Source organism: Phyllobates terribilis, unplaced genomic scaffold (assembly GCF_046119375.1).
Source record: "Phyllobates terribilis strain yellow unplaced genomic scaffold, ASM4611937v1 Scaffold_11__3_contigs__length_659146591, whole genome shotgun sequence".
In the NCBI taxonomy this organism is placed as follows: domain Eukaryota; kingdom Metazoa; phylum Chordata; class Amphibia; order Anura; family Dendrobatidae; genus Phyllobates; species Phyllobates terribilis.
In genome coordinates, this window is record NW_027362771.1 from 44709757 (window position 1) to 44736415 (window position 26659).

Genomic DNA, 26659 nt, shown 5'->3' on the forward strand with positions numbered 1-26659 from the left:
GAATTTCACATAGTAATTGGATTTTGAGCCTAATTAAATTTGGTCTTAGATTTCAATTTCAAGCTCTTCCTTACAGAAGATTCTTGATTGTTCCCTCTAGTTCCTCCCCAGAACGGCAGACTGCCCTCGTATCGGAAGTTCAAGTCCTAATAAGGAAAAATGTCCTGATTGAGGTTCCGGATTCAGAAGAGGGTCACGGATTCTACTCCCCGCTCTTCCTGGTCCCCAAACCAGATGGGTGTTTCAGGACAATCATAAATTTAAGATCTTTAAATAGCTTCCTTAAAATTGACACCTTTTAAAATGGAATCCTTAACGATAATAAAATTGCTTTTTCCCCACTGTTATATGGTAGTTCTCGATCTTAAAGATGCTTATTACCCTGTTCCCATTCATAAGGACTATCAAAAGTATCTGAGGGTGGCCATTGAAATAGGTGGAGTGGTTAAACACTTTCAGTATACTGCACTTCCCTTTGGTTTAGCCATAGCCCCGCGAATTTTTACCAAACTAGTGGCAGAGGTTATGGCCCATATAAGAGAAAAAGGCATCTTAATAATCCCTTACCTTGATGATTTCCTGATAGTGGGGAACTCCTTTGTTCAATGCGAGGCCCACCTTCAGGTAACTATTTCTGTCCTGGAAGGACTAGGTTGGTTTTTAAATCTGGAGAAATCTAGATTGACTCCATTAAAAGCTCAACTGTTTCTGGGGATCATTTTAGATTCTGAAAGACAATTATGCTATTTATCAGAAGAAAAGATTGCAAAAATCCAGGGCTTGGTAAGATATTGTATAGATAAACCGTCTATAACACTCCGTAAGGCCATGTCATTATTAGGGACCTGGACCTCGAGTTTTTCCACGGTGCGTTGGTCCCAACTTCACTCAAGGGCACTTCAATGGGACATATTTATATAACGATTCGATCCTAGATGGACATCTAGACCGGGAGTTTACCTTGGCTCCTCGCTCCTTACAATCCCTTCGTTGGTGGTTAGTACACACTAATCTTTCTAGGGGGGTCCCTTGGGAATGTAAGCCTACTGCAGTCTTGACTACAGATGCAAGTGCTACAGGTTGGGGAGCACATTTTGAAGGTAACTTAGTTCAGGGGACCTGGTCAGAGAAGGAGGTGCAGTTTTCCTCGAATGTTAAGGAACTTTTGGCCGTGGATTATGCGTTCAACAAGTTCCTTGTATATTTACAGGGCCAGGATGTCCGTATACTCTCGGACAATCAAGTCTCAGTAGCTTATATAAATCACCAAGGGGGAACCCGTTCAAGAGACTTAATGAAAATAGCTGACAGACTTCTTCAGAATGCAGAGGACCATTGTCTCTCCCTTTCTGCTGTTCATCTAAGAGGGAAAGAAAACGTTACGGCAGATTTTCTCAGTCGTACTGCCATAAAAGAAGGAGAATGGTCCTTGAACCTTCAGATATTCTCCAGGATTGTGGCATTGTGAGGTCTTCTAACAGTGGACTTATTTGCAACAAAATCCAATTGGAAGGTGACAACATTTTGTTCCCTAAACCCCAGGGAAAATCCCCTGGCAGTCGACGCCTTCATGATTCCCTGGGAATTCCCTTTGGCGTATGCATTTCCTCCCATGATCCTGCTTCCATCAGTCATAAGGAAGATCAGGGCAGACAAAGCCAGAATAATTCTCATATGCCCCTTTTGGCCCAAAAGACCGTGGTTCCCTTGTCTCCGGAGAATGTCCATAACAGACCCCTGGGTTCTTCCGGAGATTCCGGGCCTTCTCACTCAGGGTCCAGTTTCCCATCCTCCAGCCTCAAATCTCCATTTAACAGCATGGAATTTGAAAGGGAGCTATTAACCAACAAAGGTTTCTCCCCAGATGTAGTGAATACCCTCCTATGTAGCAGGAAACCCGTTACTACCCGTATTTATGCTAGAACCTGGAGAAAGTTTCTGTCCTTTTCCAATATTAAACCAGAGGATGAGCCCCCTATTGGGAAAATACTAGAGTTTCTGCAGCGGGGTTTAGAACAGGGCCTTAACACGAGTACATTGAAGGTACAAGTTTCGGCCTTGGGAGCTTTGTTTTCTTCCGATATAGCGGCTAATTATTGGGTAGCGCGATTTATAAAAGCTTCCTTTAGGTGTAGACCTATTATAAAAACTAAATCCTCTCCCTGGGATTTAAACCTAGTCCTAAATGCTTTGACTGACCCTCCCTTCGAGCCCCTGGATTTAGCCTCCAATAAAATAATTCTTCTCAAAACAGCCCTGTTATTTGCCCTGACTTCAGCGAGGAGAGTAAATGACATACAGGCTCTCTCTATATCCCCACCATTTACTCAAATTCTAGACGATAGGCTGGGTCAGGTTTTAATATAATTCTTTCTTCCAAAGGTAGTCTCTCGGTTCCATAGGACTCAGGAGATTAGTCTTCCAACTTTTTGTTTTCCCCCTAAAAATCAAAAAGAGGAGAAACTACACACTCTGGATGTTAGGAGGTGTGTGCTTAAATACCTGGAGGTTTCACACAGTTTTAGGAAAGATAGTTCCCTATTCATATGCCATCAGGGGGCTAGGAAAGGTTATAAAGCCTCAAAATCTACAATTGCGAGATGGATTAGAGAGGCCATCACCCTCGCCTACTCTTCAGGGGAGAAGGAAGTACCAGAAGGGTTGAGAGCTCATTCCACCTGAGCAGTAGCAACCTCCTGGGCGGAGAAGACAGGGGTTTCCATTGAAGACATATGTAAGGCTGCCACCTGGTCTTCTCCCTCCACCTTCTAAAGGCATTATAGATTGGATTTGGGTGACTCTTCTGATCTTGCCTTTGGGAGAAGGGTGCTTCAAGCTGTAATCCCTCCCTAGTCTCCTTTAGTCTCTGTAATTCTCTCGTGGTGCTGTCATGGGAGTACGAATAAAGCCTTAGTTACTTACCGGTAACGGGATTTATCGGAGCCCATGACAGCACCCTTATATTCCCTCCCTACACTTGTGTTTTTCGCACTCCCGTAAAATTAATTTCCTTTTTTGCACCCTCGGGGGATGTTACTTAAAGTAATTGGCTTAAAATGAATTTGTTTGTTGTAATTAACCTTGGCGGTCCTCTCATGCTCTGTTAACTAAACTGAGGCGGGAGAGAGGTGCCGCCCTTTTTAACCTGTAGGTTTCCTGTCCTTGATGGGCGGATCCTCTCTCTCGTGGTGCTGTCATGGGCTCTGAAAAATCCCGTTACCTGTAAGTAACTAAGGCTTTTTCACCCAGTAATGATGTGGCCATGGCTGAAAGTAACTGCTGCGACCATTTGGCAAGATATGAGTCTTAAATAAGGAAATCCTTGTAGGCCTTTTCATCTTATCTATGCAGACATTGCCTATGATAAATCAGCCCAGTTCAAAACTTTGACCAAATGTTGCATCGCGTGGTCCATTTAATTGCTGACTTACCTTGTGTAGCCAGAGCATGTCCATGCAGAGCAGAATCAGGACATTTGCGCCATTGTCAAGGGATAGTATCTTGTTGGCTGTAGTCTTTAGATGAGGGTGATGAAGAGCAGCTTCTGGCGTTGGGATCGTCTCACTATTGGATGGTATGTGGTTGCACTTGACGAGAGTGGGTATGGGTATTTTCACATGGTTCTCAAGATAAGATACTAGGAGTCCATTGGCTCTTCTCCCAAAGACCTCTGTAACACCACTACAGGTACCCAAGGTGTAGGTGCAAGAATTTCCCTTTAAATTGAAGTGATCAAAGAGTTCTGATCTTGCAAGTGATCGGTTGCTCTGATCATACAGGATGGTGTACATCTTTATGGTTTTCTCTTATTGACCCTTGAGATGCACATTCACTAGATATATCTTTGCAAAGGATTTGTCACAAAGGTCTTCCTTTCAGACTTCTGTGCATGAAGAAGATATTGTGGTAGGACCTGCTGTTTGTTCTGCATTCTCCCAGCCATGACTTGTGGTGGGCAAAGAAGGTGTAAGCTGTGCAGAGTTAGGTAGGGATGGATGGGAGCGCTTGTACATGGTCCTCACTGTCACACTCCAAACATTAAATAGTAATTTTACAGTCTTTAGCAAGTTGTTCAGTAGAAGCACTACATCGGTAACATACTCCAAATTTCTTTAAAAACTCCTTGCGTTCCTGGAATGGTTTCTTCCTGAAGCTGATGCACTTCTTTAGGGGATGTGGTTTTTTATGAATGGGACACATTCAATTAGGATTTTCAGCCTTTTCACCCTGACTGCTCTTGTCTGGAGCTGATGTAGGTGTTGGAAGATTGTCAGTCTTTTTCACTGACACTGGACTTCTGCAGTTTCTGATGTTAGAACATGGACTGTCATTCTTAGGGTATGTGCTCACATAGTGTTTTACAAGCGTATTTGATGCGGAATTTCCGCAGCGGAAACGCTTGTTAATCCGCACCCCATGGTCCCCAATGAGAATCCGCAAGTTCTATGCCCATGCTGCGGATTTTTCCGCAGCGTTTTTGATGCGCACAAAAATCCGCAGCATGTCAATTTTGCGTTTCCGCATGCGGAATTGCTTTTGCAATGCAATAAAAAACGCAAGGCAATTCCGCATGTCTAAAACGCGCGAAAAACGCGCGATAAAATCTTGCAAAATTCTGCATGCGTTTTTCCGGGAAAGGACATGCGGAAATGAAGCGCAAATTTTCCGCTTCATTTCCGCAACGTGGGCACATAGCCTTAGGATGATATGAACCAGGGCTGTTAGGTTCTCCATAGGAAAAGATTAGGTCAGTCTTGCACTCTGGAATCTATTATATAATTGTCTTATCCTGTCTGTCTGTCTGTCCTGGAAATCCCGCGTCACTCATTGGTCCGGCAGCGGCCAATCAGCGCCGCGGGATTTCTGAAAAAAAGTTGGCGGCCGTTAGCGGCTCATCTGCGGGACGGAGCTCAGCGGCGATGCAGCTGGGAGATGAGCGCCGCGAGGCTCTCATCTTCCGGCCGGTACCAGCAGAAGGACCTCGACCGCCGGACCCATCTGAGGGACGGAGATGCAGCCGGGAGATGACCGGCGCGAGGCGCTCATCTCCCAGCCGGTAGCAGCAGAATGACCGCCGGCGTCGCTGACCTCCATGCGGAAGGGAGGACCGGGGAGCGGCGCTGCGGGTCGGGATACTTCTGCTGCGAGCGCCCGCTCATGTCCCGGGTTCTCGCTGCGGAAGTATCCGCACAGGCAGCGCCGCTGACATCCATGCGGCTAGGGTGTGAAGGGAGGACCGGGGAGCGGCGCTGACATCCAATTGGTCGCGGCCGCTATTTAAATGTGCCGCGCTAATCGGTGATTGGTCGCGGGCCAAGACCGCGACCAATCACTAATCTTACCGCAAAAGTTAAACACTACTGTGCTGATTGGTCGCCGACACTTGGCGCGACCAGTCACCGATTTTGGCGCCACATTTAAATAGCGTCCGCGACCAATCAGTACAGCGGTATTTAAATGTGGAGCCAAGATCGGTGATTGGTCGCGGCCGATATTTAAATTTGGCGCCCAAATCGGTGATTGGTCGCGGACGCTGCCTGATCAGCACAGTAGTGTTTAACTTTTGCGGCAAGATCAGTGATTGGTCGCGGGCCAAGACCGCGACCAATCACCGATTTGCGCGGCACATTTAAATAGCGTCCGCGACCAATCAGTACAGCGGTGTTTAAATGTGGAGCCAAGATCGGTGATAGGTCACGGCCGATATTTAAATGTGCCGCGCAAAATCACCGATCTTGGCTCCACATTTAAACACCGCTGTACTGATTGGTCACCGACGCTATTTAAATGTGCCGCGCAAATCGGTGACTGGTCGCGCCCAGCGTCGGCGACCAATCAGCACAGCGGTGTTTAAATTTGGCGCCCAAATCGGTGATTGGTCGCGGGCAGCGCCAGCGACCAATCAGCGATTTTTAAAACAAATGTCCGGACCTTAGTAACACCATGCGGATACTGTGGGGACATCAGCGGCTAGGGTGTCAAGGGAGGACCGGGGAGCGGCGCTGCGGGTCGGGATACTTCTGCTGCGAGCAGTCGCTCATGCCCGGCTTCTCGCAGCAGAAGTAGCCGCACAGGCAGCGGCGCTCCCCGGTCCTCACCAATACGATTCGCTGATTGGTCGCGAGTGGAGAGCTGCCCGCGACCAATCACAGATTTGGGCGCCACATTTAAATAGCGGCCGCGACCAATCACCGATCTTGCCGCCACATTTAAACACTGCTGTGCTGATTGGTCGCGGACGCCAGACGCGACCAATCAGCGAGCTTGGCGCCAAATTTAAACCCTGCTCTGTAATTGGTCGCGGATGCCGGCCGCGACTAATCAGCATTATTAGCGCCAAATTTAAACACCGCTCTGCTGATCGCGGTCGCTGGCCGAGATCAATCAGCAGTATTGGCGCCAAATTTAAACACCGCTCTGCTGATTGCGCTCGGTCTGCCGCATACATATTCTAGAATACCCGATGCGTTATAATCGGGCCACCATCTAGTATCCTTTATAAAGTCACAAAAGTAGGAAAATGGAGGAAAAGAGACTTGGTTGGCTCTTTTGCATCTTGACCCAGTTGTGGCACACCTTTCTTGTATAGTGTATGGTAGCTTAGAAACTATTGTGTTTACCCCAGGAGCAGTGTCCAGGGAGCTGAGGCCAGGTAGGTGCGTGTCTGCCTTAGCCAGCTGGAACTCTAACAGGAGGTCACTAAGCTTTTGGAATTTTGAACTTTCCTTACTGGATATTTTTGGAAATTCCTGTAATCGCTTGAAGTTGATCAGTGCATTTTATATGGCTTCAGGACTGCCAAAGCTTGGTTCTAGTCTCTGCCTTGAGACCTGCCGCTGGATTAGTGATGTGGATAGATCTAAGACTCTTGACCCGCTCTATGGCTTGTGGCTGAACAGCAGATCTAGCTCTTCAGCAGCAGTGATGAAGGGGTTACTAATTATGGTTCTAAAGGCACATTTCCTACCTCTGTAGTTTTCAGGTTCATTATCGAACCTTGTGAGACTGGTCTTTGTAAGTTTGCAGCGAACCATGAACCTTGCAAAGTCAGACATGTCAGTTTTCTCTGGTTTTGAAAAAACAATTGCTGGCTGAAAGGTGTTTTTTATATTGCCTGTAGCATCTGGACCTAGAAACGCAGAAAGTATGGTGCAGCATAACCAAGTCCAGTAACTGACAGCGCGTTGTACTGACTCTCAACGCAGGATACTGGTGAACGATCTGTGGCCTGTTGCCTTAGAGGAATGTCTATGCGGTTAGGAATAATTGTTGGAGTCAGAAGTGCGATATTTTGGCTTAGTACATACTCTTGTGCGTTTAAAAGGGTCTTCAGCATCAAAATCACTATGCTGTCTCTTTGATTCCCATTGAAAGTTTGTTCCAGGACCCTTAATCTTGCCATGGCTGTGGCTTGCTCACATTCCTTCTCTAGGCTCTCTATTTCTGCCTTTTTCCGTGCTGCGCTGGCTTCCATTTATGCCTTCTCACGTGCGATGCTCACTTCCATTTATGCCTTCACGTGCGATGCTTGCTTCCATTTATGCCTTCACGTGCGATGCTTGCTTCCATTTATGCCTTCACGTGCGATGCTTGCTTCCATTTATGCCTTCTCACGTGCGATGCTCGCTTCCATTTATGCCTTCACGTGCGATGCTTGCTTCCATTTATGCCTTCACGTGCGATGCTCGCTTCCATTTTTGCCTTTTCACATGCTACGTTCTCTTCCATTCTGCCTTCTTGCGCACTGCTTCAACTGCTTCCATTTCCATCTGTTTTCTTTAGCACGAAAGCGGCTTTTACCTTTAGTAGCCTCAGCTTCTGCACATGCTCTTATAAGCTGTTTACTGAGCGTTGAAGATTTTGAAGAGTGGGATTAAGATGATCGTTTTGACTGCCTGGCGGACCCAGCAATGCGAGATGACATCTCTGGTATTTGTGCAATTCTTGCCTCTGTCTTAGCTTTAACCCCTTTACCGCCTGTGCCGTATTAGTACGCACAGACTGTAATCCCCCGGTTCAGTGAGGGCTCCGGCGGTGAGCCCGCACTGAACCGAGCACATGTCAGCTGATTATTACAGCTGACATGTGCCCGCAACAGCCGCGGGTGGAATCTCGATCCACCCGCGGCTGTTAACATGTTAAATGCCGCTGTCAATCTCTGACAGCGGCATTCAACTCGCGCGTCCTAAGCCCCGCCCATCGGCGACCCCGTCACGTGATCGCGGGTCACCGATGGGAGGGCATGACAACCCAGGGTCTGCAGCAGACGCCTGTGGTTGTCATGAGCTGGTCGCTATGAGCGCCACCTAGTGGTCGGCGCTCATAGCACAGGACCATTTCTGCTGCATACAGGGGATCTACTGATCCCCTGTATGTAGCAGAGGCGATCGGACAGTTGCTTCTAGTCTCCTATGGAGACTATAGAAGCATGCAAAAAGTGAAAAAAAAAAGTTTTTAAAAAAATTCAAAAAACATAAGGGTATGTGCCCACTTAGCGCTTCACAAGCGTATATGCTACAGAATTTCCGCAGCATAAACGCTTGGGAAACGCTTGGTAATCCGCCCCCATGGTCCCCAATGTCAAGCCGCAATGTCAGTGCCCATGCTGCGGATTTTTCCGCAGCGTTTATGCTCCGCTCAAAAATCCACAGCATGTCCATTAACTTTGCGGACACGCAGCGTAATCACCGCCATTGACTTGCATTGAAATGCATAATATCCGGATATTATGAGTTTCTATGTGCGGATGGTACCCAAGTCTGGAGGAGAAGAGACTCTCATCCAGACCCGGGTACCATAGAAACTGTAAAAAAAAAGAATTTAAAATAAAAAAATAAAGATTATACTCACCTACCGATGTCTTCCCGGTGTTATCTCTGCTCCCTCCGGTGTCTTGCACTGCTCGCGCTGTTGTGAAGGACCTGCCATGACGTCACTGAGTCATGTGACCCATCACATGGCTCAATGACGTCACCGCAGGTCCTTCACACCACCACGAGCATTGCAAGAGACCAAACGCAGCAGAGATGACCCCGGAAGGTGACTATAATCTTTTATTTTTTTTATTTTTTACCATTCTATTCTTTTTTTTTTTTTTTTTTTAAACTATTACTTGGTCACACTATATAAATCCATGCCGGTTGCATGGATTTATATAGTGTGACCAAGTTGTCAAGCACTTTTCCAAGTGATGCTAAAATCGCTTGGAAAAGCGCTTGATAACCCGCATGCAGAAATGCATGTGAAGAACGCCTGACAAACGCTTCTACCTGGCAGGAAAAACGCATGTAAAATCCGCATGCCAGGGAGAAGCGGAAAAAATATGCAGCATTTCTGCATCGTGGGCACATAGCCTAAAAGTTTAAATCACCCCCCTTTCGCCCCATTCAAAATAAAATAATAAAAAATAAACCCCACATATACATATTTGGTATCGCCGCGTTCAGAATCGTCCGATCTATCAATATAAAAAAAATAATTAATCCGATCGGTAAACGGTGTAACGAGAAAAAAATTCTAAACGCCAGAATTACGTTTTTTGGTCGCAGCAAAATTGCAATAAAATGCAATAATGGGCGATCAAAACATCGGATCTACCCCAAAATTGTATCAATAAAAACGTCAGCCCGGCGCGCAAAAAATAAGCCCTCATCTAGCCCCAGATCCCAAAAAATGGAGACGCTACTGGTCTTAGAAAATTGCACTATTTTTTTTTACCAAATTTTGGAATTTTTTTTCACCACTTAAATAAAAAAGAACCTATACATGTTTGGTGTCTACGTAACTCGTAATGACCTGGAGAATAATAATGGCAGGTCAGTTTTAGCATTCAGTGAACGTGGTAAAAAAAAAAAATAAAAAACAACTGTGGTATTGCACTTTTTTTGCAATTTCACCGCTCTTGGAATTTTTTTTCCCGTTTTCCCGTACAGGATATGGTAAAACTAGTAATGGCGTTGAAAAGTACAACTCGTCCTGCAAAAAATAAGCCCTCACATGGCCATATTGACCAAAAATAAAACCGCTATGGCTCTGGGAACAAGGGGTGCAAAAAACGAAAATGCAAAAAACGGAAAATCCCAGGGTTGCGAAAGGGTTAATATCACACACTATGCATTCTTTCTTAATTAAGCTGTTGGAAACCTTGAAACTCTCCAAGATAATCAGATGTATTAAGCCTCTGCAGAATTGTAATGTATTCGTTCGCCTTTCTGATATAGCTCTCATAAACTGAACACAGTTGTCCTATGGCTCCCTCTTCTGGTAGTTTGTGAGAAGCAGGCTGAGAGATGCTGCTGATGTGACTCTGCAATTTTTGTCGCAAGTCTGCTACAACACAAGAAAGCTCATGTATAATGGTTTCAAAGTTCATTCTAACTTTCCATGTAAGCTTTGTAGAGCATATAGCTGGACTGTGCTTCATCTGACAGTGGATCTGGTAAAGACCATGTAGTCTTTTCCTCAGCCATTGTAATTCACAGGCAGAATGGAGTTGTGATGTGAAATGCTGGTTTCTGGAAACAGGAGGAAGGGCTGTGATATACTATATGCTTACACACACTGGATGATCTCTTATATGCTGTAAGCAGATGCTCTGCTGTATGTTCTGTAGCTTATATAGAAGCTGTAGACTAACTTTACAGATGTATCTGGCAAAAGTCTTTTTTATTATTCTGACACCGTAGCTAGGCTACAAGTGTAGGGTGCTTGAGACACAGTTTGGAGGCTGCCTCAGTATACGTAAAACCAGTACTCACGTGTAAATACATCATCATGTAGCTTGAACTCGACTGCAGAAGGCCCGTATGAAGATTCCAGAAGAAGGTTTCTTTTCCAGCTCAATTCTAGTAGTTATGCACACGCAATAGGTAAAGACTTTTCATGAGCTTCTAAGGTAGCTGATAGGCAGTGAATGAGGAAAAAGGGAGGGCTTATTGACATGCGATCTACATCGGAGAGAGATAGGAACGACCAACTTATAAAGAGAGCAAATCTTATTGCATAGTAACAAAACAGCACAATGTAACAACACAATGATAATGCAGTACTGTCTGTATGATTGCCAAATCATGAGACATGACAGACCCCAATATGAGCCACACAGATTATGCACTGCACAATGTATGTACAGTACAGACCAAAAGTTTGGACACACCTTCTCATTTAAAGATTTTTCTGTATTTTCATGACTATGAACATTGTACATTCACACTGAAGGCAACAAAACTATGAATTAACACATGTGGAATTATATACTTAACAAAAAAGTGTGAAACAACTGAAAATATGTCTTATATTCTAGGTTCTTCAAAGTAACCACCTTTTGCTTTGATGACTGCTTTGCACACTCTTGGCATTCTCTTGATGAGATTCAAGAGGTAGTCACAGGAAATGGTTTTCCAACAATCTTGAAGGAGTTCTCAAAGATGCTTGGCACTTGTTGGCCCTTTTGCCTTCACTCTGCGGTCCAGCTTACTCCAAACCATCTCGATTGGGTTCAGGTCTGGTGACTGTGGAGGCCAGGTCATCTGACGTAGCACCCCATCACTCTCCTTCAGCCTGGAGGTGTGTTTGGGGTCATTGTCCTGTTGAAAAATAAATGATGGTCCAACTAAACGCAAACCGGATGGAATAGCATGCCGCTGCAAGATGCTGTGGTAGCCATGCTGGTTCAGTATGCCTTCAGTTTTGAGTAAATCCCCAACAGTGTCACCAGCAAAGCACACCCACACTATCACACCTCCTCCTCCATGCTTCACGGTGGGAACCAGGCATGTAGAGTCCATCCGTTCACCTTTTCTGCGTCGCACAAAGACATGGTTGTTGGAACCAAAGATCTCAAATTTGGACTCATCAGACCAAAGCACAGATTTCCACTGGTCTAATTTCCATTCCTTATGTTCTTTAGCCCAAACAAATCTCTTCTGCTTGTTGCCTGTCCTTAGCAGTGGTTTCCTAGCAGCTATTTTACCATGAAGGCCTGCTGCACAAAGACTCCTCTTAACAGTTGTTGTAGAGATGTGTCTGCTGCTAGAACTCTGTGTGGCGTTGACCTGGTCTCTAATCTGAGCTGCTGTTAACCTGCGATTTCTGAGGCTGGTGACTCGGATAAACTTATCCTCAGAAGCTGAGGTAACTCTTGGTCTTCCTTTCCTGGGGCGGTCCTCATGTGAGCCAACTTTCTTTGTAGCGCTTGATGGTTTTTGCAACTGCACTGGGGGACACTTTCAAAGTTTGCCCAATTTTTCGCACTGACTGACCTTCATTTCTTAAAGTAATGATGGCCACTCGTTTTTCTTTACTTAGCTGCTTTTTTCTTGCCATAATACAAATTCTAACAGTCAATTCAGTAGGACTATCAGCTGTGTATCCACCAGACTTCTGCACAACACAACTGATGGTCCCAACCCCATTTATAAGGCAAGAAATTCCACTTATTAAACCTGACAGGGCACACCTGTGAAGTGAAAACCATTTCCGGTGACTATTTCTTGAAGCTAATCAAGAGAATGCCAAGAGTGTGCAAAGCAGTCATCAAAGCAAAAGGTGGCTACTTTGAAGAACCTATATACAAAACAAGAAAAACAACGATAGAGGAGCCCACAAAATTGTTGGAAAAGTACTTAACATCATTATTTATTGAAAAAATATCAGGGATCAGACAATAACAGGAATTAGTGCGGTAAAAAAGAATAAAGATTAAAAAAAACACCACAAAAACCCTCTCCACATAGCCACCTCCAAAACTAGACTAAATCTGGCACAACATTATATGATTATTTAGAACTGCTATCATCATGTCGAATATTATGCAGCCTCATCCTAACATTGCCAGAAAGGTGTGTGTGTGTGTGTATATATATATATATATATATATATCTGTTCCCTACAGTCAATATATAATGCACTATCAATATAATTTTATACAAAAAATATATATATATTCCCCATCATCATACACCGTCTATATGGCTGTCGGTGGCTGGCCAGGTCACCACTGCATACATACCAAGGAGAGTAAACTCCGATTGAGAACAGTCAAGGGGCAATCAAGGAACCAAGAGTCCGTAAGGGGGTGGCATCAGTGGAGCAGGGATGCCCCGACGCACGTTTCGTGCTTACCCTACGTCAGGGGGCATCATGATATTTATTATTTTTTCAATAAATAATGATGTTAAGTACTTTTCCAACAATTTTGTGGGCTCCTCTATCGTTGTTTTTCTTGTTTTGTATATGTATTTATGGTTGACGATGGAGTCCTATGATGTCTGCAATGGTAGTATGGAATTCAAATAATGAATAATTAGAAACACAATGTGTTATATATACTACGTGTCTAAGATTAGCGTTTATTATTTGAAGAACCTAGAATATAAGACATATTTTCAGTTGTTTCACACTTTTTTGTTAAGTATATAATTCCACATGTGTTAATTCATAGTTTTGATGCCTTCAGTGTGAATGTACAATTTTCATAGTCATGAAAATACAGAAAAATCTTTAAATGAGAAGGTGTGTCCAAACTTTTGGTCTGTACTGTATGTAATATTTACACAGATATATATGTAGCTTTATCTAATTTTATTTTTTTTCTACACATTACTGCCACAGCCCCTTTTTCTGTACTGGGCTGCAGGTTCTTCACCTTCTGGCTTGGACTATGGGAGGAGAGCACCTGGCAGCCATTCATTCTCCCCAACTAGAGCCCAGGAGTGTGGGTAATAAATCTGTGTGTAGCAGATCTTCTCTGGTATATGTAGTATGTTCCATCAGTGAGAACACTGTTCTAATTGCCCCCTTCATATCGCTGGTTCCTGGCTCTGTAGTACTGATGCTAATAAATCAATTAGTACACAGGACTCCAGACATCCAGTTTGGCAGACCTTCTCACTGTGCAGGCTTGGTGCTTGTTAATAAAACTGTTCACTTTCTTCTGCCGTGGAGGGGATGGGGGCTTTTCAGCCTTCAATTAAGCCAAAGCTTCATGTACCACTCCAGGGCCCCACTCTCACTTTCTGCTCAGAAATCAGTCTCATGCGTAGTTATGCATATGAAACTGATTGTGAAGAGTAGAAATGCAGTTAGAGGAGTCAATGATGGCTGAATAGGTCATTTATTGTGACCTCTGGCCAATTGAATGGAGCATTAGTGTACAAGTGTGGCCACCAATTATCTGACCACATTTATTGTTTGCAGAAGCATTGGTCATGTAAGTGCCATTTTGCTTCATTCACACAGGAAATATTGTACCTCTGTTCTTATGGTCATTGGTTGTGCTGATAAATTCACTGTGATATGTTCAGTGAATCATCTATGTATTTATTTCATAATTACCCTCGAGAAAGAAATGGCTTCTTGGATCACAAAGCTGTCCATTCACATTACTAGATTCCTTGCAAGGGTCAGAAGATACAGTGGGTTAACATGAGAGAACTTGCTACTGTGAGATATCCTATGAGGAGATGTAGCCTTGAGATGCTTCTCCCTCTCAAAGACTTGGCCTTGGTCTGCAACTATTATGGTTTATTGTAGACGTCCTTGGGAACTAAATGCTGCGTGGACTTTTCCTATTTTGCTTTTATAAATTGCAGATCAGATGCAATAGAAATGTGAAAAGAAAAAGAAAATACCTAAGTTACAGTGACTGGCTCAGACATCTGCTGCAATTCTCTTACAGGCAGGATTGTAACTCTTTTATTTTGTAGGATGATGTTATTCCCAGCAAGAAAGCTCTGGTAACTGGAGCATCTGGTCTCCTTGGACGAAGTGTATACAGAGAGTTCAAGGCCGCCAACTGGCACATAGTGGGCTGCAGTTACACCCGGGTTCGCCCTAAGCATGAGACTCTTAATCTGCTGGACGACTCTGCAGTGAAGGATTTAGTGGAAGACTTTAAGGTAAAATATCAGGTGCACTTTAGACTTCACGGTAAGTGTGCTTAAAGGGGTTTTCCCACGAACAAAGTACATTTTAATTAAAAGATCTTGGTGTAAAAAATAATTTCCACATTTGGATGTGTTTAAAAGAAAATGTTCCTGTGCTGAAATATACCGTATTTTTTGGACTATAAGACCCACTTTTTGCCTCCAAAATTTTGGTAGGAAAGTGGGGGGGGTCCGCCTTATAGTCCAATATACATAAATACTGTGGCTGTGGGTGGTGGGGGACGCAGGGGAAGCGACAGCGGGGGGAGTAGCGGTGCACAGGAGGCAGCAGCCGCCTGCTGCAGCCAACACTGTGCACGCTACTAAAGAAAATTAATATTCACTGCTCCCCACGCCCGTGGGCTTGGGGGAGCAGTGAATATTAATTTTCCTTAATAACCGGCAGACTGTGTGCCTGCAGCGCGGCTGCTTGTATGTATGGCACCCTTCATCCCTGTATGTATGGCCCCCCTCATCTCTCATCCTGGTATGTATGGCACCCTTCAACCCTGTATGTATGGCCCCCCTCATCCAGGTATGCTTGGCACCCCCTGATCCCCATCATGCTGCACAGAAAAAAAAATTAAACTTTCATACTCGCCGCCTCTCTCCTCCAGCGCTGTGTTCTGCTCTGTGCCAGAATAGTCACTGCTTCCCATGTTGGGACTGCGGGTCTGTGGGCAGGTCTTTTCTTGCTGATCTGGCCTAGAGCACTGAGATGAGACCTGTCCACAGACCCACCCCTATTGGTCTCTGTGTCTAGCTGTCTCTATGATGGGGGACATACTTGTGCTTCGGGGCGGCATGTGATCAGATCTTATCCTGCTGATCTGGCCTAGAGCACCAGGATAAGACCCTGCCTACAGTCCAGCCCTGGAGCAAGGGCATATCATTAACTCAAAACTGCAAACACTGATTACACAAGAACCATAAGATGGATTTCTTCACCGCAGGTATATTAATCAGTGTAACAGCCCCAACATGACACTGCCTGTAGTTTGCTTAGCAAAATCCTGCTGACGGGTTCGCTTTAAACAAATCCAATTGTGGAACTTATTATTAGTCAAAGATTTATTAATTAAAATGTTGATTAACATTAACTTTGTTCATGGGGAAATCCCCTTTAAGGTAACACCTAATCATGTGAAAAACTGCCATTGGTAATGATTGCCTCAAAAACAGACTAGTATACATTGATATAGAGGAAAGCCCTACGCTTTCTCCTACCTAGGCTGCGGAGCTTTGCATCCTAGGGACAAGCCAAAATGGCACCCATGCTCAACGATGTCTAACCTATTAAACCCTATGATTAATCTAGGGACACTAGGGAGATTCTGTATATCACAATGATGACCAGGTGTAATCAGTATAAACCAGAAAAGATGCAGTATGCAGGAATAACCACGTAGAAAAGAAAGTCAACTATAGGTCACCCAACATAATATGTAATAAGAAGATAAACCTCTTTTGAGGCACATCATGTGGACTGATGAGTATCTTGTGACACGTGTTGTTTTTTCTGGTTACTTTATTTTGAAGGAACTATTTTATAACCTTTTTAATATGTGGACCTTGGTTCAAGATGGGCCCACGTTGTATATCTAGGTGTATTTGGTATGTTTTATTTTTTTGAAACCCTGCTGTGTGTTTATTGATCTATATTGACAATGGTAGTTTATTGATAAATATTTAGGTGGTTTATCTAATTATTACTATCATTATATATTATGTTGGGTGACCTACAGTTACCGTTTTGGGTACCTTTCTTTGCTACTTGGTTATTACTGCATACTGCATCTTTTGTGGTTAAGGCCACATTCACATTTTCAGTATTTGGTCAGTATGTTACATCAGTATTTAAACCAAAACCTGAAATGGGTGAAAAATTCAGATGTGGTGACATGTTTTTATTATACTTTTCCTCTGATTGTTCCACTCCTGGTTTTGGCTTAACAAATACTGATGTAAAATACTAACCAAATACTGATAGTGTGACCGTGGAACGTGGGAACGTGAATTGCCAGCGGCAATTCCGCCGCGGAAACGCTTGAAAAACTCTTGGTAGAAGGTCTGCAATGTTCCCCAATGATAATCCGCATGTGCTGTGCACATGCTGCGGAAATTTCCGCTGCGGAAAAATCCGCAGCACTACCATTAATTTTGCGTAATCGTGGCGTTTTCGCCGCCATTGACTTGCATTGAATCGCATAATATCCGCATCACTACATGTGCACAGGCGAACATTAAGCGATTCAATGTGCGGATGGTACCCGGGTCTGGAGAAGAGGAGACTCTCATCCAGACCCGGGTACCATAGTACCTGTAGGCAAAAAAAAAAGAATTTAAAATAAAAAATAAACATTATACTCACCTTCTGATGGCCCCCAGTCTCCTTAACGATGTGTCCTGGCTCCCCGGCGGCTCGCAATGGTCTAAAAGGACTTTCCATGACGTCATTTAGTCATGTGACGGGTCACGCGACCGCTGACATCGGTGGTCGCGTGACCTGTCACAAGACTAAATGACGTCATTGAAGGTCCTTTTAGACCACCACGAGCCGCCCAACACATCGGACGCACCAGACAAGGAGACCAGGGGCCATCAGAAGGTGAGTATAATGTTTATTTTTTACCATTCTTTTACTATTAACTTGGTCACACTATATAAATCCATTTTCGGTTGCATGGATTTATATCGTGTGACCAAGTTGTCAAGCACTTTTCCAAGTGATGCTAAAATCGCTTGGAAAAGCGCTTGACAACCCGCATGCGAAATCACATGTGAAAAACGCAGGACATACGCTTGTTCCTGACAGAAAAACGCATGTACAATCCGCATGCGTTTTTTTCTGCCAGGGAGATGCAGAAACGCTCAGGAAAAAATCCGGAGCATTTCTGCATCGTGGGCACATAGCCTTAGTGTGAAAAGTTTCAGTGAAACAATTTTTTGCATTGAAATCCCTGGTGTTTGTTTGTATAAGAGTCCATTGGATGGACCTATTCAGTGATTGACAGTCTTCCCTGTATGACTGTGCATGCAAAGATAGCTGTCAATCACTGAGTAGGACCGCCCTCTGGAATCGTATGCATACATACACTAGGATTTTATTGAATAAAATGCAAGTTTTGCTGAAACGTTTCCTCCAAACCTACAGATGCATCTCACTAAATTAGAATATCATCAAAAAGTTAATTTATTTCAGTTCTTCAATATAAAAAGTGAAACTCCTATATTATATACAGTCATTACAAACAGAGTGATCTATTTCAAGTGTTTATTTCTGTTAATGTTGATGATTATGGCTTACAGCCAATGAAAACACAAAAGTCACTATCTCAGTAAATTAAAATGATTAACAAAATACACCTGCAAAGTCTTCCTAAGCGTTTAAAAAAGGTCCCTTAGTCTGTTTCAGTAGGCTCCACAATCATGGGGAAGACTGCTGACTTGACAGATGTCCAGAAGGGAGTCATTGACACACTCCACAAGGTCCCAGAGTTCTAATTTTCATTTGAAAATCAAGGTCCCAGAGTCTGGAGGAAGAGCGGAGAGGCCACAATCCAAGCTGCTTGAGGTCTAGTGTGAAGTTTCCACAATCAGTGATGGTTTGGGGAGCCATGTCATCTGCTGGTGTAGGTCCACTGTGTTTTATTAAGACCAAAGTCAGTGCAGCCGCCTACCAGGAAATTTTAGAGCTCTTCATGCTTCGCTCTGCCGACAAGCTTTTTGGAGATGGAAATTTCATTCTCCAGCAGGACTTGGCACCTGTCCACACTGCCAAAAGTACCAATCCCTGGTTTACAAACCACAGTATCACTGTGCTTGATTGGCCAGCAAACTCGCCTGACCTTAACCCCATAGAGAATCTATGAGGTATTGTCAAGAGGAAGATGAGAGACACCAGACCCAACAATGCAGACGAGCTGAAGGCTGCTATCAAAGCAACCTGGGCTTCCATAACTCCTCAGCAGTGCCACAGGCTGATCGCCTCCATGCCACGCCGCATTGATGCAGTAATTGATGCAAAAGGAGCCCGACCAAGTATTGAGTCCATTTACTGAACAGACATTTCAGTAGGACAACATTTCAGATTGTAAAAACATTTTTCAAGCTGTTGTTATAAAGTATTCTAATTTACTGAGATAATGACTTTTGTGTTTTCATTGGCAGTAAGCCATAATCATCAACATTAACAGAAATAAACACATGAAATAGATCACTCTGTTTGTAATGACTCTATATAATATATGAGTTTCACTTTTTGTATTGAAGAACTGACATAAATTAACTTTTTGATGATATTCTAATTTAGTGAGATGCACCTGTATATACCATTCTGCTCAGCTTCTCCTTCTCTGTACAGTGCTGTCCACAGGTGTGTGCAATGTTACAGGTACCCCTAACACAATTTCGTTATTTGCAGGGAAAACACGAATAGATGTTTAAAGGAACTCTGTAAGCAAGAATGACTGTTCAAACTAAGTCTTGGTGCTTCACAGCAGGTCCAGTCATTTATATACACCCCCCCCCCCCCCCTGCTGATTGTCCCTCTATCTCCACCCTCCCCCTTATTTGACAGCTCTGGCTTCATAGAGTTAAAGAAGGGTGGAGATAGTTGGAAAACAAGCAGGTGAGAAGGTGTATATAAATGACTGGCCCCGCAGTGAAGCACCGAGTGCCTGTACTTGGTTTGAACAGTCATTTTGTGCTCACAGACCCTTTAAGGTAGAGGTTCAACAGGCTTGTGCTTCATCAGTATTCATCTCCTCCCTTCTGACCCCCAGCGCTCTAATTGACTATGTTCACCCATAGATTTAATGTGCACATATGCAGATTTACCACTTAGGAACTTGGTTCTTGCAACAGATTGTGTTAAAATCCATTTTTGTGCACTGAAGTGCTCCTCGGAGATGGACTTTTTTACACTGCCATGCTATAGAGACTGCAGCTTCTATTGAGCATGTACCAGATTTCAGCAGCAGCGAGAACAGTGAGAAGAGCTTTGAAGCTTGTCAATCAAGCAGTTAGTGAAAATAATTTACAGCAGAAATGCAGTTTGACTTATAAGCCGTGGCAGGGTATAGCTGGACTCCTAAACTGCTTAGAGTTCAATAAGGAATAAAGACCCATTTTGGAATAGATTTACGACGTATACCATTGTCATCAGGGCCAGGTGATCTATTTCTTGATTTCTACAGAATATATTGTTAGATCTGGTGACAGATCCTCTTCATGATGTATATTTTATACCTTATATTACTGAGACCTTGTTCTTTAATGCAGAAATGGTGCTTAAAAAAACTGGTTTATTGCAAAATGTGCACATGTCCATAGTCATCCGTTTCACACAGCATACCTGATTTGATGACTGCTGTATACGCCTGTATTTTTAGAAAGTATATTTTCCGGAATCTAAATTGTATATATTTTTCTTTTACAGCCAGATGTGATTGTTCATTGCGCTGCTGAGAGGAGACCTGAAATAGTTGAGAACAATCCATATTCTGCTACCATGCTAAATGTGGGGGCTTCTGAAAATTTAGCTAAAGTCGCAGGTAATGTTACCTAACCCTAACATGTTAAAAAAAAAAAAAAAAACCCTACAAGAAGCAAAATGAACATAAACCCTGCTGTAAATAAATAAAAAGCAAAAGTGAATTTAAATAAAATAGGGTTCTTAGTAATACTGTTTTTGATAAAAAAATAGCATGAAAGCTATCCCACCACGACAAGGTGACCCCATTTGGGATAGTCCTTCTCTGTCTAATAAAAACCTTACCATGTGTCAAAGATGACCTCAGTATGTGAATAAGGGCAGACAAAGGACCGGGTCCCGAACTGTGGACACCAGCCAAGGGAAGCTTTAAGGCCGCGGCCCCACTATCATTATTTGGTCAGTATTCAGTCAGTATTTTTTCCTCAGGAGTGTGATCCAAAACCAGGTGAGGAACAATCAGAGAAAAGGTATAACAGAAACAAGTGCACCGGTTCTGCTTTTTTTTCACCCAGTTCTGGTTTTGGCTCCCACTCCTGAGAAAAAATACTGACCAAATACGGACAGTGGGGCCGTGGCCTTAAATGTATCATCCAGCTCTAGGAAGGGAGGCCACACCCTGGCTTGCACAGAATGCGAAAAAGAAAAAACACAAAATTGAAGCTTGGTTTAAGTTTGTATACATGCAGCAAATAAATGCATGTTGACAATGGCCAAAAATCTGAGAAAACCTACAAGAAGCAAAATGAGCATAAACCCTGCTGTAAATAAAAAGCAAAAGTGCATTTAAATAAAATAGGGTTCTTAGTAGCACTGTTTTTGATCAAAAATAGCATGAAAGTCATCCCACCACGGCAAGTCGCAGGTAATGTTACCCAATGCTAACATGTTGTAAATCTTTTTTTTTTTTTTTTTTCTCGTGTTCTAAAATGCTCTGAAATTGGTGTATGAGAAAACGGTAGATCTCTTTTCTTATGAGGTGGACAGTTCATTATGCTACCCCTTTGTTGCAGTCTGTTTAAAATAGAATTTGTCAGGACGAACTTTAAAGGGGTGGTTGGGTCTAAAGCTGCAAGGCTACAGTCACCCAGTGACTGCAGACTTGTGAATCCTCATATAGCATGCATTGCACGCTGTGAGGATTCTCTGATGTCACAAGTGAGGAGTAAGACCGCAAGAATGCGATATGCACACTCCAGGCCACATTTCGACTAGATGGTCGCGGCCTTGCTCAATGCGAGTGTATTGAACGAGGCCAGAAACAGTCTAGTCGGAATGTGGCCAGGAGTATTCAAATGAAAGCCACTACCGACATCGGTGCAGTGCACGTGATATGAGGATTCACAAGCCTGCAGTCACAGTGATTGCAGACTTGTAGCTTTAGACTTGAAAACTCCTTTAAGAATCACAAACTATCCTGTGGTGTTCTAGCCACTGAATGCCCTCATTACCGCTCATTTCGCAAGAAAGCATGCCCTTCATACAGTTAGGCCTATTAGCTTGTTTTACCCACCTAAAAATACAGTTTGCTCCCTTTTCCAATGTCTGAGTATATACTGTGTGTGGCCGTATTGCTTTTTTTCTCTGTCCCTAGAATGTATGTTAGTCATCAGGTAGTGTGTAAGCCACATGTCGGCTAATACAGTTGGGTTCACATGACATTTTAGCCACATGCCGAGGCTTCTGTCTGAAGCCCTGAAAACCAGAATTCAGGCATGTCTGCCAACGGAGTCATTGACTTTAATGAAGCAGACGGAGTCACTTTGTGCTCTGCATGAACTCCTTTCTTACAGTAAGGCTGTGCGCCCACGTAGCGTTTTTCAAGCGTTTATACTGCGGAATTTCCGCAGCATAAACGCTTGTGAAGCGCTAAATAATCCGCACCCCATGGTCCCCAAGGGGATTCTGCATGTCAAAAATCCGCAGCATGTCATTTAATTTTGCGGAAGCGCAGCGGAACTCCCGCCATTGACTTGCATTGAGACGCATAGAAACCGCGACTGTACATTTGTACAAGCTGCTTCTATGCGTCTCTATGTGCGGATGGTACCCAGTTCTGGAGGAGAGGAGACTCTAATCCAGACCTGGGTACCATTGTACCTGTAAAAAAAGAATAAAATAACAAATAAAGTTTATACTCACCTGTCCGGCGTCTTCTCTCTGAATGCCGGCATCGCTTGAGGACCTGCGGTGACGTCACAGTCATGTGACCGCAGGCCTTTCACCGCTCTGTCTCGCAATATGCCGGCGTCCAGGAAGCAGAGAGGAACGAGCGCTGCAGCCACACCGGGGCCTCGGGGGTGAGTATATTTGTTTTAATTTTTACGGTTCACACTGTATAAATCCATGCTATTTGCATGGATTTATACAGTGTGTCCTAGTTGTTAAGCACTTTCCAAGTGATGCTATCGCCTGGAAAGCGCTTGTCAATCTGCATGCGGAAACACATGTGGATCCGCATGTATTCTGCAGGAAAAACGCATGTACAATCTGCATGCGTTTTTTCTGCCAGGGAGATGCAGAAATGCTGCAGAAATTTTCTGCTTCATTTCTGCATCGTGGGCACATACCCTAACTGCCTTTTTGAGGCAAACACAAAAAACTCAGTCAACCACGTTTTTGTACCACCCTAAAAAAAAAAGCAGACCCTGTCTAATGTGAGGTCAGAGAGAACACAGAGTGATTCTGACTGCTTCATTAACCACTTTCTGACATTGTTTGTAATAATATGTCGCTGTACCCTGGGGCTTATGGACCAGGTACATATTATTACGACACAGTGATTGCGCCCGTACACAGGCTCGGGCTGTGCGGGCGTGATTTTTGCCGGGTGTCAGCTGATTCTGACAGCTGACATCCAGGACCCAGGACTCAGTGCCAGGAACAGTGCCCGCACCGCTCCCGCCACTTTAACCCCCTAAATGCTGCAATCGCAGCATCTACTGAGTGAGCAGAGGGACAGAAGCCCCTCTGCTCTTGGATCGGAGACCTCACGCCGTCAGCGCGGGGTCCCGATCGTTGCCATGGTGACCTGATGTTGTCATGACGACATCCGGTCACCAGGCACCATCAAGTTTGTTTGATCATGCGCAGTGCATGATCAAACTAACTTGTGTCTGCAGCACTGACAGATTATAATGTATAGCAGTTATCCTGCACTGCTATACATTATAACTGCGACCAGATTGCAGAAAGTTAAAGTCCAATATTGGGGACTAAAGTAAAAAAGTGGAAAAAAAAAAAAGTTATAAATAAAAAAAAATATATATATTTTTATTGGTATATGCTCCCCCATCCTCTTACGTGTCACCCCCATGCGGAGGCTGGGGGAGGAGTGTGGCGCCAGAGTACGCGTGTGCCCATACCGCGCTGTCCGGCGCCAATGTGTCTTCACCGATTCAGACGCCGCACTCGTCCCCCAGACTCCAGCCAGAACAGAGGTGCTGCGGCAACATTCATTCGGGTCAGGTATGTACTTATGACCCCGGAGCTAGCGGTATGCATTCAATGTCTACGCATACCACCATCTCCAGCGCCATATACTTCTCTTACCTGTAACGGCTGGATGCGTTATTCTGTCTGGAGCCAGACTGCGCAGGCGCGTCACGCATGTGCAGTCTATAGTATCTTCGGACAGATGGACACATCCATGGTTATATTAAAGATGTCCCCCAATTCTGTTAATATCTCCCATCCCGGTATGCATGGCACCCCTCCATTCTGGTATGCATCGCACCCCTGATCCCCATTCTGGTATGCAAGGCACCCCTCATCCTTATATATGCAAGGCCCCCATCATCCTTATCCTGATATTCATGGCACCCCACATCCCCAATCCTAGTATGCAAGGCACCACTCATCCCCAATCCTGGTATGCAAGGCACCACTCATCCCCAATCCTCATATACATGGCACCCCTCATCCCCAATCCCAATCCTGGTATGCATGATACCCCCTCATCCCCAATCCTAGTATACATGGTACCCCCTCATCCCGAATGCTGATATGTATGGCACCCCTCATCCCCAATCCTGGTATGCATGGCACCCCTCATCCCCAATCCTGGTATGCATGGCACCCCTCATCCCCAATCCTGGTATGCATGGCACCCCTCATCCCCAATCCTGGTATGCATGGCACCCCTCATCCCCAATCCTGGTATGCATGGCACCCCTCATCCCCAATCCTGGTATGCATGGCACCCCTCATCCCCAATCCTGGTATGCATGGCACCACTCATCCCCAATCCTGGTATGCATGGCACCCCTCATCCCCCAATCCTGGTATGTATGGCCCCCCTCATCTGTATCCTGGTAAGCAAGGTATTCCTCACCCCCCTCCAATCCTGGTATGCATGGCCCCTCATCCCCATCACGCTGCACACACACTAAAAATCAAACAATTCTTCTCACCTTTCTTCCCTGTGCTCCAGCGCTACGTCCCATTCTACCGGAGGCCGGGGGAGGAGTGTGGCGCCGGAGTACTCTCGTGCCCAGACCATTTTGTCTAATACACACTGAAAATATGTCTTCAGTAAAATGGCACCAGATAGCGCGCTATGTGCATGCACCGATTCTGACCCCACAGTCCGCCTCCAGCCAGAACAGAGGCGCCGCAGCAACAGTCCTCCGCGTCAGGTAAGTATGTCCTTATGGCGCCGGAGTTCGCGGTATGCATTCAGTGATGATGCATACCGCGATCTTCAGCGCCATACACTCCTCTTACCTGTAACGGCTGGATGCGGTCTTCTGTCTGGAACCTGCACAGTCTATACAGGCTTCGGACAGAGGGACGCATCCCTGGTTATATAATATGTATTAGATACATATACACACACTTCTAAATAAAGATCATTATGAATAAACAATAAAAGTACACGTTTGGTATCTACGCGTCCGGAACGACCTGACCTATAAAACTGTCCCACTAGTTAGCCCCGTTAGTGAACACCATAAAAAAAATAAATAAATTAAACAAAGCAAAAAACTGTTTTTATCATCATACCGCCGAACAAAAAGTGGAATAAAAAGACGAATGTAAATAGAAATGGTGCCGCTGAAAACGTCATCTTGTCCCTCAAAAAACAAGCTGCCAAACAGCTGCTCCAGCCGAAAAGTAAAAAAAAGTTATAGCTCTCAGAATAAAGCGATGCAAAAAAATATTTTTTCTATGAAATAGTTTGTGTAAAAGCCCCAAAACATGAAAAAAAATATAAATGTAGTATCGCTGTAAACATACTGACCTAAAGAATAAAGCTGCTTTATCAATTTTACCACATGCAGAAGGGCATAAAAAAAATTCCTGAATTGTTGGTGTCAGGAACATATTAATGTCAGGGACATATTAACAGAATATTAGCCCCTTCTCCCATGCCCTCTCCTGTAGTGTTTGTCCAGAGATGACAATTATACAGTGTCTTACTGCAAATTATGACCACTTGTCAGCTGCGAGCTGTCCCATTTTCCTCAGCACAAAAGTCACAATTAACAAACGCCTGAGAAATAGCTTATGCAAGCCATGCCAGCCAAGGAGTGTTATTACTTTGTTAGGAAGCAAGCATCTTGTCTCTGAAAGATGCAGGAGGTAATTAAAACACTGGCGTGCACTAATTTGCGTGTAACCGTGAGGCTGCTTCCCGAGCCTCAAAGGGAAATTTGCAGACGCTCTGACTCCGATATGAACTATGAAATATTGTGAGTTCCATACGTCCGACAGTAACGGGACCCATATGTTTAGTGATCAAATCAGCCCAGGAATGTATAGGTAGTTTTCCAGGGCTGTAAGCAAAATTAGGGAGCTGTTGCGCAAAAACACCAGAATAGCAGACTGCAGCTATGTGATGTGTGATCTCTAAATAAAGATAAAATCATAAGGGAAAAAATGGCGTAGGTTGCAAGCTTCTGCGATCAACGAGCGATGAGTTATCGCAGAAGTTAGCGGTTTTAATAAAAAATGTACAGGCTGGAGACCGGCCCACATGATGACGCCACAAGTGGCGTGTGGCCAGATCTCCCCTTAGGTATAAGAGAACCCATGGACAGTACAGAACCACTTATTGCCAGGGGGGAATAAGAATTATAAGCAACGGGTCCTGTTCAATTACAGCATAACCCATCTGGGGAGCCCCTCCACCTATATTGAATCGTCTCCGCGATCGTATAGTGTAAGTTATCTTCTTTCATCCTGTTTATTTTCTGTAACTGCGTATGTATTTTAATGTCTCCTTTGTAACATTCTTATG

At 44.2% G+C, this 26659-nt stretch overlaps 1 protein-coding gene across 2 annotated transcripts in view; it reads left to right on the forward strand.

The window, feature by feature from the left end:
* MAT2B (methionine adenosyltransferase 2 non-catalytic beta subunit) overlaps positions 1-26659 on the forward strand; it is a 68522-nt gene that overhangs the window by 23969 nt on the left and 17894 nt on the right. For both annotated transcript variants that reach the window (XM_073651223.1, XM_073651224.1), the window contains exons 2-3: positions 14706-14897; positions 20365-20479. In XM_073651223.1, coding sequence (XP_073507324.1) covers positions 14706-14897; positions 20365-20479 — 307 coding nt within the window. The remainder of the gene's footprint in view (positions 1-14705; positions 14898-20364; positions 20480-26659) is intronic.